Here is a 17,062-nt window from a genome sequence, read left to right on the forward strand (position 1 = left end):
ATATCCATACAATAGAGTATTATTTAGGCACATTTTTAAAGGAATGAAATTCTGATACATGCTTCAATGTAGATGAACCTTGAAGACATCCTAAGTAAAAGAAGCCAGATATAAACAGCCATATATTGTATGATTCTACTTATATGAAACAGCCTGTTTATATAGACATAAAGTAGATTAGTGGTTGGGCAGGTCTGGGGCTGTGAACAGGGCATGACTGCACATCGGCACAAGATTTCTTTTGAGGGGGGAGTTGAAAATGTACTAAAATTACATATGGTGATGGTTGTACAACTGTAAATATACTAAAAACCATTGAAGTGTATACTTAAAATTGGTGAGTTTTATGGTATGTAAATTATATCTCAAGCTGTTTTTAATAGGCATAATAATACCTCCCTTATCACCTTAAGTAGCTACAGTAGACATTCGTTTAATTAAACTGTACCAAATGTTTTGGGGGGAAAAGGTGAAATAGGTTTTTAATTGGCACCAGAACTTGGTTGGCATTTCTCCTTTACCACCACGATATATAGACTTCCAGCTATAAATATCATAGAATGGCCATATTTTTTTAAACCAGATGGATTTTATGGCAGACTTTCCTAAGGACATTCCACTTTTTATCTAGGTACCCAATTCTTATTCGTGTATTACCTTTTATTCTGAGTAATTTTTACTTATGTCTCTGCATTCTATAAATTTGACCCAAGAGAGATGATCTGTTTTTAGCTTCCCAATAGTAGTAGTTTTATGTCACATATTCATTTTCTTAAATAGGAAACAATCTTTTTTGCTTTCTCATCCCATATTTTTATCTGTTATTAAACAGCAAAAGAGCACTATGCCAACACTTAATCTTTTGCTAAAGAATTCCTTTTGCTTCTTGTTTTTTAAATGACTGGCTAGTTTCTTAGCCTAGTAATGATAAAAGGTACCCAGATAAAAACACATTTGGGGCTTTAATCATCCTCATTTTCATGAGGCTTTTCAAATACATGGAAGTTTTAAGCATACAGATTTCAGTGTAATAGAGCTGTCCAACGCAGGGGTGGCGAATGCTAGAGTAATCTAGTAAATGGCTAGATTACCACTTAACTAAAAAGTGAAAGGAGTTAGAGGTGGGGGTCCAGTAAAGATAGAAAATCAGGTAGAAGCAATAATAAATGTGATGCTAGGTAAGATGACCTTAGAATTATATTTCATCCCTGGAATTCTTTATCCTGTGAAATTAGTTTAAATGGAATCTACCCCATTAAAGCTTTGATGGTTGTCAGAATTCTCTTAGTTGTGGAATTTCTCAATCTGTTATAAGGAGACCCATCATGATTTGCATTTCTTTAGTCTTTATTCATATCCAAATTCATTTTCTAAGTTTAGTTTTCAAAAACCCAGCACATAGATAATTGAGCAGTCTGCCTTCCATTTGCAGGCTTCCAAAAGAGTTGAAACTTGACTTTAACCATAGGCATTCCCACTATATCCTTAGAAACAAATTCATTGTTTTCCCTCCTTCCTCTCCATAAACATAAATGCACCCATGCATTTATGTTTAAAAAGAAAGCTGTAGTGTTGTAACCATAACAAATGGTAATTGAGACTAACTGAAGCACAGGAGTATAGCAGTCATGGGCCAGATTCTCCCTGCTCTGCGTCCCTATGAATCCTCAGTGTGTGCTACACAAAGACACTTAACATATATGTTGCATCTGTGAATGGCAAAATATAAACTTAATTTCAGATTGTCTGTAACTATACTGTCCAATAGAACTTTCTGAAGTTAAAGAAATATGTTCTGTTCAGTATGGTTGGAATGTGGTTTGTATGACTAAGGAATTGAATTTTTAATTGTGTGTAATTTTAATTAATTTAAATTTAAATAGCTGCTTATAGCTAATTGGCTACCATGTTAGACAGCACAACTCTATAAGAACAATTTCAAGAAGTTAGGATACTTAGTGGAGTTCCTGTAGCCTTTTTTAGAACCAGTAGATGCTCTGGCAATAGTAATTGACTGTTTAAACTTAATTTGTTCAGAAGCATTTCTTGAGCATCTGCTTGTTCAGTAGTTGATGTGTGATGAATGTCTTTAAGAGCTATGGTGAGGGATTCGACATTATACAATAGGTACAGTGTGGAAAAGTACTGTCATAGAAGCATACAGTAAGGTTATGTGGGAAACAGAATAGGTACAGCATGACTCTTTACAGGGGTCAAGGAAGATATCTCAGACAAACTTAATTCTTGAGCTGAAATCTTAAAGGGGAATTTGAAGTTTTGGGTTTTTTGTTTTTTGCCTCTGTTTTTGCTGTGTTCTATAAGAGCAGATTTCCTGAGTTACTTATAAAGCCTGTCATGATAAATGTAGAACCAACTTTCTCCCTGTCTTTCCTTTGTTTCCTATGAGCTCTCAGTTTAGGCCCAAGGATATAGGGCTTCCCTTCCCCCCAGCCCTGCTGCCCTGACACATCTTTTCTTCCTGCAGTGCTCAGTGAAAAGCTGCATCACTGCTTTCCACGTCACCTGTGCCTTTGAGCACAGTCTAGAGATGAAGACCATCCTAGATGAGGGAGATGAAGTGAAGTTCAAATCATACTGCCTCAAGCACAGCCAAAACAGGCTGAAACTTGGGGAGGCCGAGCACCCCCTACACCGGGCTGCAGAGCAGAGCCAGGCCAAAAGCGAGAAAACCAGCCTGAGGGCACAGAAGCTTCGAGAGCTGGAGGAAGAGTTCTATACCCTGGTCAGTGTGGAAGATGTGGCCACCGAGCTGGGGCTGCCCATACTAGCTGTGGACTTTATCTATAACTACTGGAAACTGAAACGGAAAAGTAACTTCAATAAGCCATTATTTCCTCCAAGGGAGGATGAAAGAAATTGCCTAGTGCAGCCAAAAGAGGAGAGTATTCACACTCGCATGAGAATGTTTATGCATCTACGGCAAGACCTAGAGCGGGTAAGGTGACCAGCTGTGACTAGTGTGTAGGTCTCAGCCTACATAGAAATGGAGGTTCCATTTCCATTTTTTTAAGGATCAGCTCATTTATAGTGTGAGCTTCTGTGTCGTTGCTTATCTTCTGATTTTATTGTGGCCCCAGACATTGGGCTCTGTTTAAATTTTGGCAGGCATATTCAGGGAATTGGAGAGACCTCACATATGCTTTATGAACCTTAAATCTGAAGTCAATCCTCATTTAGTTTACTTTATATTCACTGTTGAGCCTAAATTGGATCAGTTATATTTTATTGACATTTAATGAGATTGCAGGCTGAAAAAAGAATGAATTTTATTCAGGAAAGCACTAGGTCAGAGTTTCTCAAACTCAGCACTATTGACATTTGTGCTGGATAGTTCTTTGTTGTAGGGAACTCTCCTTTGTTGTGGGGGACAGTGTAAGTAAGATATTTAGTAGCATCCCTGCTGTCAACCCACTAGATGCCAGTAGCAAACCCCACCCCCCCACACACACACATACGCAGTTATGACAACCAAAAAAGTTTCCAGATTATCAGATGCCCCCTGGGGGTCAAAATCATCCTTGGTAGGGAGCCTCTGCACCAGATAATTTCATTTAACTCATATATATCAGATATCTACTAAGTTGATACTGCAGGGGTTCAAAGGTAAGTTAGGCCCTGTGTTTACCCTAGAGAATTTTATAATCAAGTATAATTATACAGATGGCTTAGTTTTTTCCTATGCTACCAGAATTTGGAAGGGATCTAATAGATTTGGCTCACATTTTAAAAATTTAACTCATACATATATAGCACTTACTGTGTAGCAACACCGTTCTAAGCACTTTATAAATATTCATTTAATCCTAACTTTCCTATGAAGTAAGTGTTATTATTATTCCTACTTACAGATGAATAAACAAGGGCACAAAAAGATTGAATAGTTTGTCCAGATGGGGAGTATGAGAGGGAGGATTTTACCCTTGTGGTTGTGGAGACTTGAATGAGCTGAAAGAGTGAGCAAAAATTTTAGCCATTTCCAGTCTTCCCAGCAGACCTTTATCCAGCCAGTCTAGCACTCATCACAAAATTGTACTGGATACAGCATTGCCATTGTTTACACAGGAATCTAAAAGGAAGGCTGAAATATTTAATCATCATTCAGTCTTTCCAGCCTGGCTGTGCAGATAAATATCAAGTCCAGGATACTACAGGGAGATAGATTTCAGGAAGTGGCTTTGGGGCATTTTGCTTGTGCTGCTGATTGATGAGAACTATGATCCCACTACTGATTATGCTGCATGAATTCCTGAGGAGTGGCTCTCGTTATTCAGCTTTTGGGTTCTGCTCTCCTCACCACCCCTCCCCACTTGACTTTAGTTGTCTAAATTTTAGCTGAACAATTTTAATTGTCACATTTGCACATGACAAAAATCTCTATTTCCTGGGGGTTGGGCTTTCAGGTCCGAAATTTATGCTACATGATAAGCAGAAGGGAGAAGCTGAAACTGTCACACAACAAAATACAGGAACAGATCTTCGGTTTACAAGTCCAGCTACTTAACCAGGAAGTGCCTGCAGGTAACCAAAATATCAAAGATGATCTAGAAAATGTATAGATTCTGGTTACATTCTGTTTTAACAACTTAAATTTTGTGTCAGTTGTTTCACTTAAAAATCTTTCAAAATTCTTGTCCAATATCTCATTTGTTCTAGTCCACCCTGATATAACATGGTCCATTTCACCGTCAACTCATAAGACAGGAAATCCCAGGGTGGGGTTGGGGGAGTTGCAGGTCTAGGGCAAATAACCTAGGTTCTAGGAAGATACATGGGGCCATTAGTTGATGCGATGAAATTATAATCATCAGATTCTTAAAAATCAAGAAAATAGTGTCTAATCCTAGTTTTCAGAAAACATTTCATTCCAGGGCTAGTCATCTTAAACATAGTCTGTTAAAACAAATCCTTAGCCAGAAGTTAGGAGATCTGGATTCTTGTCTCTTCATTTATTCACTAATATTTGTTGAGCACCTACGATGGACTAAGAACTGAGCTAGAAGATAGAGCAGTCAGTGAGACAGAATCCCTGCCTGCAAGATACGCTGTCCATTGGTGAGAGAGACAGGTGAGCATAATTACAGTGCCTTAAGCATGGGGAGCTTGGCTAAATTTTAGCTGAACATACAAATGTCACATATTCAGTGACATTTGTAACCTCCCTGTTCCTTATTTAACACCAAGAGTGGCGGCAGAGCTTGGATAACCAGGGGTAATTGGCCAGGGTGTTCGGAATGTAGCTTCTGCTGAGAAGCAGCCGTAGAGCAAGAGAGACACCCAGAAATGAGGTGTCAGGGGCATCAAAGACTCTGGGGTATTTTTTAGTATCATGGGTCACAGTAGAATGGTGTAGCAGGAGGTAGCGTGGCTGCTTAGGGGCACCATGACAGACAAAAAAAAAGGAGAACCAAAAGACAGCCAGGAGAACCTCCTGCATGCTGTTGGCTCCTAGACCATGTGGCTTCTGATTGTTAGGAGCCAGCCGTATAACTGTTTGTGGCATGAGCAGGTGGCAGCCCCTCATAGAGAAGCGGGCTGTAAGTGTTCAACATGGACCCTTAGGGAACACATGCTGCCCATTGGGGCACCTAGTAGTTGTCCTCTGTCTATGTCATTTTTGTGAGGCTACATTAAGATGGTAATAAGCAAAGGTCAAGTCTATATGCAAAGGTCAAGTCCATATTCAAGAAGTGCTTTTTTTCATTTTAGAGCACTCAAAATAATAGAGGAAGACTTGTTCTAAATGTGACTGTAAAGTGACATACCTAGGTAACTGATTTCCAGTATTCCCCAGGCCATGCACCTAGCAGGCCACTGGCAGAAATGTCATGATTCTTTTCTGCTGGTTTTGCCACCACAAAACCTGCCCCACACCTCCATGATGATCATTCATAGTGGAGAGATTTTTTTAGGTTAAGGACATAAAATACACAGGAACTGCCCACTACCACTTCTGCTTATGCCAGGTAAAACCCATACTCACATACTCTTCACCCACCAAAGCCTATTTGACATTCCTGAGGGTTTGTGTTTGACTTGCTTTATGATAACCAGGAGAGATTGGAGGGTGGGATCTGAAATGTTATGTGTGGTACCCACATGCATGCACACACAGACACATAAATAAGGATACCCTATTTGTGTGTCATTGCTGGTGACATTCTTTTCAGAAATGGAAGGGGTAGAAATGGGGTTGTAGGAGGCAGCGCACTAGTCTTTGTGATCATTTTACAGTCTAGGAGAACAGAGGTAAAGAGGTCGAGAGTCACACAGCAAACAGTAGCGTTGCTGAGTTTTCCCCTACTCCAGCCTCTGGTTCAGCTCACTCCAGTTGCTATACTATGATGTACATACATATCAAAGACAGGTGCTTGTTTGATGTTTGGAAGAGTGGATATGTGAACCCACTCTGCCATGAGCACATGTGCTATTATTTAAATTTGTTGTTAAAATGAATCTTTCTTTTTGATCTCAGGACTTCCTTTGACAAGTGCACTAGAAAACTCATTGTTTTACCCACCACCAAGAATTACCTTAAAGTTAAAAATGCCCAGATCAGCCCCAGAAGACTGCCGAAGCAGCTCCATGGAGCCTGATCACGGACCCCTCTCTCCTGACAGCAACTCCCCTGTTCAGAATATAAGGAGCACGCAAGTGCCTCAGGAATCACTAGACAGGAGAATGAAATCATACCCGAGGTATCCATTAGAGAGCAAGAATAACTGTTTGCTGGCCAGTCTTGGCCATTCTAGGAGTGAAACAAAGGATCCCAGTCCTGCTTGGAAAACTCCATCTTCGGAGTTCTGTCATGGGCAGTCACAGGGAAAGCCTCTGGTCCTTCACGCTGCCCTTCATGGGCAGTCTTCCATTGGGAATGGGAAAAGTCAGCCTAACTCCAAGGTTGCCAAATCAAATGGCCTGGAGGGCAGCTGGTCTGGGGATGTCACCCAAAAAGACAGTTCGAGTGAGATGTTCCGCAGCCAGGAGTCCATGCTCGGCTCCCACCTGGCCAGTCAGGGCAGCAGCTTTAGAAAATCTACCGTGGAACACTTCAGCAGGTCCTTTAAGGAGGCCACCAACAGGTGTGTGAGGACCACAGAGGACCTCCAGAGCTATGGGAAGCCAACCAAGAATATTAACCCCAGGGAGCAGCTCTGGGGCAAGCAGCTTGTCAGGCGGTCTGCAGGGAGAGCTCCATATCAAGAAAATGATGGCTATTGCCCAGATTTGGAGCTGAGTGATTCAGAAGCAGAAAGTGATGGGAGTAAAGAGAAAGTCAAAGTAAGGAGAGACAGCTCAGACAGGGAAAATCCTCCCCACGACTCTAGACGGGAGTCCCACAGTAAAAGTAAGACATATCCTCTTTCCCATAGTTCAATGCAGAGGTGATTGACAGTTTCCAAGGATAACTCAGTCTTTGCCTTTGCCTCATATATTATGGAAAAACCATACATTAAAAGGATTCTGACATATGTTGGGAGAAATTATAGAGAAAAGAATAAAATGTTTCCACAATAAATTGGCTTGCAGTTTCTGAACCAGTTTCAAGGCTGGTTTTCATAAGCACGTTATAAGAATTGCAGATTGTCCACAGTTTTTTTTTTCTTTCTTTCTTTTTTTTTGTGCCAGAGATTGTTGAGAACAGCTAGGCCCAGAGTATTCAGTAATTACTTTGGAGCAACTTTCCAGTTATATTAATACATTGATATGCATATGTATTAAGAATCTGCATTGTTAATGGATTTACAAGAGACCATGATTATCAGACACTAAAACTTATCTTTTGAAGCTACAGCATATAACTCCCAGAGCTCCTGTCTGTAGGAAGTTTGTAACTCCACTGGTGTCTGGAAACCCTCCTCAGGGAAAGACCAGGGACCAACATCTCAGATACTGTCAGACTCATTACCCTCTTCCTTTGCTCTGTGGAAGGTCGAGTTCCTTTCAAAAGATTTTAATTTATCAAGCCAATACACCTGATGCTTATAAGTGTCCAGTGCCTGTTCCTAGACTTGCTTGTTGGGGACACACTTGTAACTCTTTCACCCAGCTAACAAGCATAAAAGGCTAACTTTTGGATAGTGTTTACAAAAAGTACTACTTCCAAGGAAAATGCTCTGATTCTCTCAGCATAGGCATTTATGAAGGATCCCAGAGCCTTTCCCAAAATGAGACCATTTCTGGGAGATTTGTACCAGGTCAGGGTTTTTGTGTTATTGTTTTCAAATAAGTTTGACTTAAATAAGTTCGGCTGACAGTTTTTGTATACCTGCTTTAATGTTTATAAAATTTTTATTGAGGTATAATTAAAATATAATAAAATGCACAGAGGTTTAGTATTCTTACCTGCTTTAATTTTGAAACAGATTTTTATTGTCAAACAGAATTTGAAAGCATGTGTTTAACACATGGATATAATTTAGCTTTGTACCAACTTTGAATTCGAAGCAATTTCCCAAACAAAAAGGCTGGAGCCATTTTTCAGAAGTTGCTTATTCCCTGTTCCCAAATTATCAGCCTTGATTAATTTGGGGGAGGAAGAGAATTACTACATTTGGGGATGATAAAACATGTCTGCTTCCCATTTAAAGAAGTGGAAAATGTTACATTTTAAAATGTGAAGCCAACTATAATTCTCTGCTCTCTTTTCTTCTTAGCCTTAAGTTAATATTCTCTTCTAGTTTGGGAAGGTATAGTGAGAATTTTCAGAGAAAAGAAGCCATTTGAGGTTTTTTAATTTGCTTACTGGTAAAACAACCCAGCTGCAGTAGGCACCAGTCAATAAAGGCGGGGGGCTCCTCTTCTCACCATCAATATGGGAAACAGCAGTTTCCTCTCCCCACTTTTAATCGCCTTGTTAATGGATTTCTTTGCTTTTGTTTTTGCCTCCTTTTCTGGAAACTTCTGTATTTTGCCTCTTCTTTGGTCATACCTTCAGTGTGTTTCTTTTATACCTGTGTACATGTGTGAACATGCTCTAACATGTGAGAGATGTCCTGTATTTTGTTTGAATGGAAAAAGTTATGGATTATCCAAAGGAGGAATAGAATTTCTCCTATTTATGTACTAGGTTTCTGTACTTTTTTTTTTTAGTTCTCCTGGGGTAGATATTAATTTGACACTCATGGCAGTAAAATGATAATGGAACTGTGTTATCAACTCCTATTAGAGGCCAGTACAGTAGCCGATGTCCTTTCATAACTTTCAATTCTGAGTGGAGGAAAAGCAAACGTTGAAAAAGTGCTTCAGCCAAATTCCATATGTAATGCCATTGGGAAAGTATTGACTAAAATGATTTCAGTCAGGGAAATATAGTTGTGGTATTTTTACAGGATTTTCCTAAATGAAGAAGCCTTCAGTTGTGTAAATTTCAATTGCCCCAAAATGTATTTGCTACATTTTGCTGTTGTTTGAAGTATTACCTCTTAACTTTCTTTGTTATTTTTTTCATTTTGTCTTATATAGTCCAGTTTTCCAAGATAAACTCAAGTCTTTTTTTCAAATGTCACCTTTTTACCAATAATTTTTCATTAAATTATAAAAACTGCTAACTTCTGTCAGTGTGGTGATTTTTATTCTGGCCTATGGGTTTTAGAAAATCTTACATGTGTGCCTTTTATATTTAAAAAATCTTATTCATTAAACAAAACATGGTGGGAGGAAAGGAAAGAGGAGGAGGAGAAATTGAATGTTTAAAAGCACAGATTCATGATTCATGTCAATACCAGGGATCAAAGATAACTCCAGAGATTGGACTCTACTCAGAATTCAGGAGTTCATTAGGCTGATAAAACAAAACCTCAGGATCATCGTTTAAAAAATCACCAGGGAAATGGATCCTATCTACAATCACAAAGTTCAGGAGACTTAGATCAGGCATCACTTAAATATACATCTTTACAATATTGATTCTAGTTGGAGTGGCTGTATTAATATACACAGGCAAATTCATCAAGAGGGTATAAAAATCCTAATGTTTATACACCTAATAACACAGCTTCAAAATGCATTAAGAAAATACTGAGAGAACTGCACAGAGAAATGGACAAATCCACAAATTATAGTTTATGACGATAGCAGAAAAAGTACACAGAAAATCAATAAGGGCATAGGAGATTTGAACAAAACTATCAACCACTTAGATTTAAATTAACAATTATCACTCTACCCTACAACAGCAGCATATACATCCTTTTCAAATGCAAACGGAACATTTACCAAGATACACATTCTGGGCCATTAAACAAGTCTTAATAGATGTAAGAAGATTCAAATCAAAGTGTTCTCTGACCACAATAGAGTGAAATTAGATATCAGTAACATCTCTAGAAAATCCAGTTGTTGGAAACTAAACACTTCTAATACATGAGTCAAAGAAGAACTTAGAAAATTAGAAAGCATTTTGAACTGAATGAAAAGAAAACATAATTTGTGAGATGGTGCTAAAGCAGAACCTTGGGGAAATTCTATAGCACTAAATGCCTATATTAGAAAAGAAGGTTCTCGAATCAATGACCTCACCTTCCACCTTAAGAAATTCTAAAAAACAGGAAATGAAATCCAAAGTAAGTAGAAGAAAGGACATAATAAAGGTCAGAGATGAAATCAGTAAACTAGGGAGGAGAAAATCATTGAAACCAAAAGACTAGATTTTTGAGAAGATAAATTGATAAACCTCTAGTGAGACTGACTAATCAGGAAAAAAGAGAAAAGGCAAGTTACCAATACTAAAAATAAGAAAAATGACATTGCTACAGATTCTATAAATATTAAAAAGATAAGGGAATGTTATGAACAACCTTATGCCAGTAAATTTAACCATAAAGATGAAATGGATAATCCCCTCAGACACAAACTACCAGAGCACATTCAAGAAGAAATAACCTGAAATGCTCTTTATTATTAAATAAATCTGTAGTAAAAACTTTTTTATGAAGAAAACTCCAGGCCTAAATCACTTCACTGGTAGATTCTAACAAACATTTACATAACAGTATCCTACACCACCTTCCAACAAGTTGAACAGGAAAGAATAGTTCTCAACTCATTTCAGGAGACAAGCATTATGCTGATACCAAAACTGGACAAAGACCTGATAAAATTTTAGACCAGTATTCTTCATAAAAGTAGATGCAAAAGTTCTTAAAACTTTAGCAAATGGAATCCCAACAGTGTAGCGAAAGAATAATACATCCTGATGCTTTAGCTCAGGCTGCTGTAACAAAAAATCTATGGATTGGGTGGCTTAAACAACAGAAGTTTATTTCTCACAGTTTGGAAGCTGGGAAGTCCAAGATCAAGCTTCCAGCAGATTCCATGTCTGGTAAGGGCCTGCTTCCAGGCTAAGTAGACAGCCACCTTCTTGCTATGCTCTCTCATGGCCTTTTATAGGTGTGTATTTGTGGAGAAAGAAATCTCTTCTTCCTATAAGGGTGCTAATCCCATCATGAAGGTCCCACCCCCACAGTCTAATTGAAACCTAATTACCTCCCAAAGACCCCACCTCCAAATACCATCATATTGGGGGCTAGGGCTTCAATGTATGAATTTGGGGAGGAACAAGAACATTCACTTCATAACGATAGCCAAGTGAGATTTATCCCATAAATGCAAAAAGATCGATTTAACATTCAAAAACAATCAATGTAATTCACCATATAAATAGATACATAAAAAGCATTTGACAAAATTCAATATCCATTCCTGATAATAATGCTCAGAAACTTAGAGGAGAACTTCCCAAACCCAATAAAGGAATCTAAAAATCCTATAGCTAACATTATATTTAATGGTGATAGATACAATGCTTTCCCCCTAAGATCAGGAATAAGACAAGAATGTCCGCACTCACTACTCTTCAACATTGCACTGGAATTTCTAGCCAGCGCAATAGGCAAGAGAAAGAAATAAAGGCATCTTGATTAGAAAGAAAGAAATATAACTCTTTTTTCCTCAGATGACATGATTTTCTATGTAGAAAATAAGGTGGAATCTACAAAAAAGAAGCTACCAGAACTAACGAGTCCAGCAAGGCTGCAGAATAAAATGTCAATTTACAAAAATCTGTTGTATTTTATATACTGGCAAGTACCAATCAGAGATTAAAATTTTAAAAATAATAGCATTTATATTAGCACCAATAAATGTGAAATTCTTAGGTATAAACCTGTCAAAGGTGTGAAAGACCTGTACAATGACATCTACAAAACATTGCTGAGAGAAATAGAAGACATAAATAAGTGAAGAAATATATATCATGTTCATGGATTAGAATAGCAGCGCCCAACATTTTTAGCACCAGGAATGGGTACTCCTATGAGAATCTAATGCCTGACGATCTGAAATGGAGCTGAGGCTGTGATGCTAGCACTGGGGAGTGACTGCAAATACAGCTGAAGCTTCCCTTGCTCACCACTCATTTCCTGCTGTGTATCCTGGTTCCTAACAGTCCATGGACCGGTACTGGTATGTGGCCCAGGGGTCAGGGACCCATGGATTAGAAGACTCGATATTATTAAGAAGTCAGTTATCCCCAGATTGGTCTATAGATTCAATGCAATTCCAATCAAAATCACCCCAGGGTGTTTTTATTTTGGGGAGAAGGGTGGGAGGGGTTGACAAACCGATTTTAAAATTCATATGAAAGTGCAAAGGACCTAAGGTAGGGAAAACCACTTAGAATGAGAAGAATGGAGTTAGAGGATTGGTACTACCCAATTTCAAGACTTAAAAAGCTAGTTTGTGATCAAAACTGTGGTATTGGTGTAAATAATGGCATGTAGATGTAGATCAATGGAACAGACTGAATTCAGAAGCAGACTCACATATGTAGGCAACTGATCCTCAACAAAGGTGCACATAGATTTAGTAAAAAAGGGATTGTCTTCAACAATCCTCTTCCCAAAAAATGTGGAACAATTGGATACCCATATGTAATAAAACAACCTCAATCCATACCTCATACTGCATACAAAATCAATTAAAAATGGATCAAAGGCCTAAATTTAAAACCTAAAACTATAAAAATTCTAGACAAAAACAAAGAAAAAAACCTTTAGGGCCTCAGGCAAAGATTTCTTAGATATGACACCAAAGCACTTTCCATCAAACATACTGGTAAATGAGACCATCAAAATTAAATTACTTTTTGAAAGACACTGTTAATAGAAAAGGGACGTCACAGAATGGGAGAAAAGATTTGCAAATCACATATCTGATAAGGGCCTGGTATCCTAAATACGTCAGGACTCAAAATAACCAGAAAATAGTTTAATAAAAAATGAGCAATCTCAATGGGCACTTTGGTGAAGACATACACATGGCAAATGCATGAAAAGATCCTCAGCACCATTAGTCATTAGGGAAATGCAAGTTAGACCACAATGAGACCCCACTACACACCTATAAGAATGGCTAAAATTAAAAAAAAACATACCAAGTGACGCTGAAGATGTATAGAACTGGAACTCCATACACAAGTGGGAATGTAAAATGGCACAACCACTTTGGAAAACAGGAAGCTTCTTACAAAGTTAAACATACACTTACCATAGGATCCAGCCATTCTGCTTATAAATATTTACTTGAGATAAATGAAAGCAAATGTTCATATAAAGACTAGTATACAAATGTTCATTGTAGTTTTATCTGTGATAGCCGAAATTGGAAACAACTTAAATGTCCATCAGCATTTGGATGGATAAACAAGTTGTGGTATTTACATACAGTGGAATATCTCATTAATAAAAAGGAATAAACTACGAACAGCAAAATAAATGAATCTCAAAATAATTATGCTGAGTGAAAAGAGCCAGACAAAACAGAATACATAATGTATAATTCCATGTATATAAAAATCTGGAAAATGAAAACTAATCTAGAGTGACAGATCAGTGGTTGCCTAGAAGTTAGAAGCATGGAGGAACAGAAATGAGGGACAATAAAGGGGCAGGAGGAAACTATTGAGAGTAATGGATATATTCATTATTGTGATGATGGTGATGGTTTCGAGCATGTGTACATATGTCAAAACTAATCAAATTATAGTTCATCTCTATATATCAGTTTATTGTATGTCTATGGTACATCAATGAAGCTATTAAAATAAAACCTTAAAAGAACTTCTTCAGTTGTGTCTTTGTGTCCCTAAGAATTTTGTTTCATCAGCCTGGAAGCAGAAGTTTTATGCAGCCTTTGATGGGTAATGCTTGGCCTTTAGTTGGGCTTTAGAGACACAAGATTGCACAAGCACCATTCTTAAAGCCTGTGGAAGTTCTCATGGAGTCTTCTGAATCTAAAACTGCAACTCTTCTCTACTAAACACCTGCTTCCTTCATATTTTCCTGCTATCATGGTCACTACATGGCATAATTTATTCAGAGTCAATTCGAAATTACCATGGCCACATTGGAGAATTTTTAACATGAACAAAATTGTTCATTTAAGAGACACCTTAAAACAAAAATGAAAGAAACCCTCATGAGATTGTTTTTGTCTAAAAGAGAGGTCCTATTTTTTAATATACAAAACTATGTTAGCTTCATCTCTATATTTCAAGAATTAATGAATGATAGCTTTAAAATTATTTGGATTAGTAAAATGGTCAGTGGCCCAAGTTATTGTCTAAACCAGCTGTAAAATCAACATATATCCCTCTCTCCCTCTCCCTCTCCCTCTCCCTCTCCCTCTCCCTCTCCCTCCCCCTCCCTCCCCCCTACTCTCTCTCTCTCTCTCTCTCTCTCTCTCTCTCTCTCTCTCTCTCTCTCTCTCTCTCTCTCGTTTCTCAGAATGAAGTTTCTATATCCATACATTCCTCTCTCTCCAAAAAGGAACATAGTTAGCTTTTGACAATGATAATTTCATATTTGTCTGAAGCCAGCTCCCTGTTTTATGTTCATTTGTTTGTTCCTCTCCCTCTTTTTCATCCTGTTGGGAAACTTTAATGGTTAACTGATCAAAAAAAAAAAAAAACACTTGGTTGTTATGAGTACACTCTAGGAATATCTAGTCCAGGTAAACTTTCAAAAATATTTAAAAGAAGAAAAGAAAATATTAAGTCATGTTTCTTTTTGTGGAAACTGAAAAGTGTATTTATATAATAGCCTTTGTTTTTCCAGTTACAAGAAAAGAACTTAATTCCAAGATAAAGAAGAGCTTTTAATATGACTGGGAGTCTTTAAAAATTAGTTTGCCATTTAAAAATAATGTCAGCAAAATATTTTGGTTTGTACAAAACCAGGGTTACTTTAAACTTTCTTAATTACCCACACTGGTTTTACAAGTTAAATCACCATTGTTGCCATAAATTCATGTATTTGTGTATGTGTGTGTGCATGTGCGTGTGTGTGTATCAACAACTAAGTGGAATGATAACGTATTTTTAAAGAGTTAAATATGAAATTCTTAAATTGCTACAAATCACAAGGATTTAACATATTCGCTGAAATTGAAATTTCTAGATCCTAACTAACCTTTAGACCTTAAGCAAATGATTAAGTTAATAAATAATCTTTGGATGACTGGAAAGTTTCTAAGTAAAAAGAAGATACAAAACATTGGTCACTAAATGTAACTTTTTATTCTTATTTCCTAGAATGGCACTGTTTTTATCCATAAATTCAGGAAAAGTGCAGAGAACTAATGGAATTCTAAAACCAAAATTATCAAAGTTCTCGGAAACCTCTTGAACATCCATGGCCCAGAGTTTTGCCATTTTCCTTGATGGTAACAAGATCTTTCCACTCTCGAATCCACAAATTGTCTCCTTCTGAGTTAATAATGGGTTGCCCCACACATTTGGAAAGCACTTCCAATCCTAGACTCTACCCTATTACAAGCTAATACAATTAATTACTGCAGGGAACTCATACAATACCTCCAGCTTTATCACCAGCAGGTAGGTACAAGCTGCACTTTAAAAACACCCACCTAAGCTGCCTCTGCATGATCTCAAACCTAAAGGTTTGGTTTTCTGAAAAGGCATCAGAAAAATTGCCCTTGAACCTCCAAAGAAAAGACATCAGGTACTGTTAGCAACTAATACAGCAATACAACCCCAAGGTACTGATACTCAAGTTCATGTTTCCCAACTTAAAAGAAAGACATCACTTTATCCTGACTACTGGACAGCCTTTCCATTGGGACACAAAACAGGAAAACTTAGGACCCCTCCAGAAACTGCTGAAGGCAGAAGTGGGAAACTTCTGCCCAGGATTAATTTTCTGATTCTTCAGCAGCCTTTTCTTTCTCTTTACCACTCATCTTACCTATTATTATTCTTTACACTCTCCAGTCATCGACTAAAAGGCATCCTGTGCCTTTTGACCCTCTATGACCTTCTCCCACTTAAGAAAGTTAGGTTTTTCTCAGATCATAGCCACTGCTCTAAATTTAACTGTTCACTGACAAAAATTTAATCATTTTTCCTTTAAACACTTTAGAAGATACATTTCCTTTCATAGGCCCCTTCTGGTTCTTAAGTTTCCCTCACATTAATCCCAAATTTTGGTCATATAAAAGTTGACCTCACATCGACAAAATGCTTCTACTGAGGTTATTACAATCCTATCAGCAAAACTCTGCCCATAAAGAATGGAACTAATACTGGGGCTATGCCTGGCTATAATCATTCGTTCTCTTCATAGACACTCCTCTGGGAACTGTTTAACTCCACCCATGATATCTGCCCATTTCAAGGGACACATAATTAGCTCATGCAAATTGACATTTATACACCCAATAGCATCTGTGCCCCATTAAGATACCATTTCTTAGTGGACGTCAGACTTATATCCACCTGCCACACACTGACTTTTCCTGTATATTCGGGGTAATTGTTAGAGACTTTCAGATATTTAAAACTACCACCCCTCCCATGAAACATGTTTTCCTGAAAAAGAAGAGGCAAGCACAGGTGAATTTGGTTAACTGCCGGAAAAGATAACTGACTCTTCATGCATACTCTGTGAGTCACAGTTTCCACAATGATGAAAAAAAAAATCATCCAAAATCTGTTTCTGACACCTGGAGATCACGTCCCACTCTT

The 17,062-nt window shown here is 37.8% G+C and overlaps 1 protein-coding gene across 6 annotated transcripts in view; it reads left to right on the forward strand.

Moving 5' to 3' along the window:
• JADE3 (jade family PHD finger 3) overlaps window positions 1–9,569 on the forward strand; it is a 136,511-nt gene extending 126,942 nt beyond the window's left edge. For all 6 annotated transcript variants that reach the window (XM_016127791.2, XM_016127792.2, XM_016127790.2 and 3 more), the window contains 3 exons: window positions 2,486–2,956; window positions 4,422–4,539; window positions 6,494–9,569. In XM_016127791.2, coding sequence (XP_015983277.1) covers window positions 2,486–2,956; window positions 4,422–4,539; window positions 6,494–7,407 — 1,503 coding nt within the window. In that variant the 3' untranslated portion in view covers window positions 7,408–9,569. The remainder of the gene's footprint in view (window positions 1–2,485; window positions 2,957–4,421; window positions 4,540–6,493) is intronic.
• Window positions 9,570–17,062: the final 7,493 nt, after the last annotated feature.

The sequence above is a fragment of the Rousettus aegyptiacus genome, unplaced genomic scaffold, assembly GCF_014176215.1.
Source record: "Rousettus aegyptiacus isolate mRouAeg1 unplaced genomic scaffold, mRouAeg1.p scaffold_m13_p_9, whole genome shotgun sequence".
Classification (NCBI taxonomy): Eukaryota; Metazoa; Chordata; class Mammalia; order Chiroptera; family Pteropodidae; genus Rousettus; species Rousettus aegyptiacus.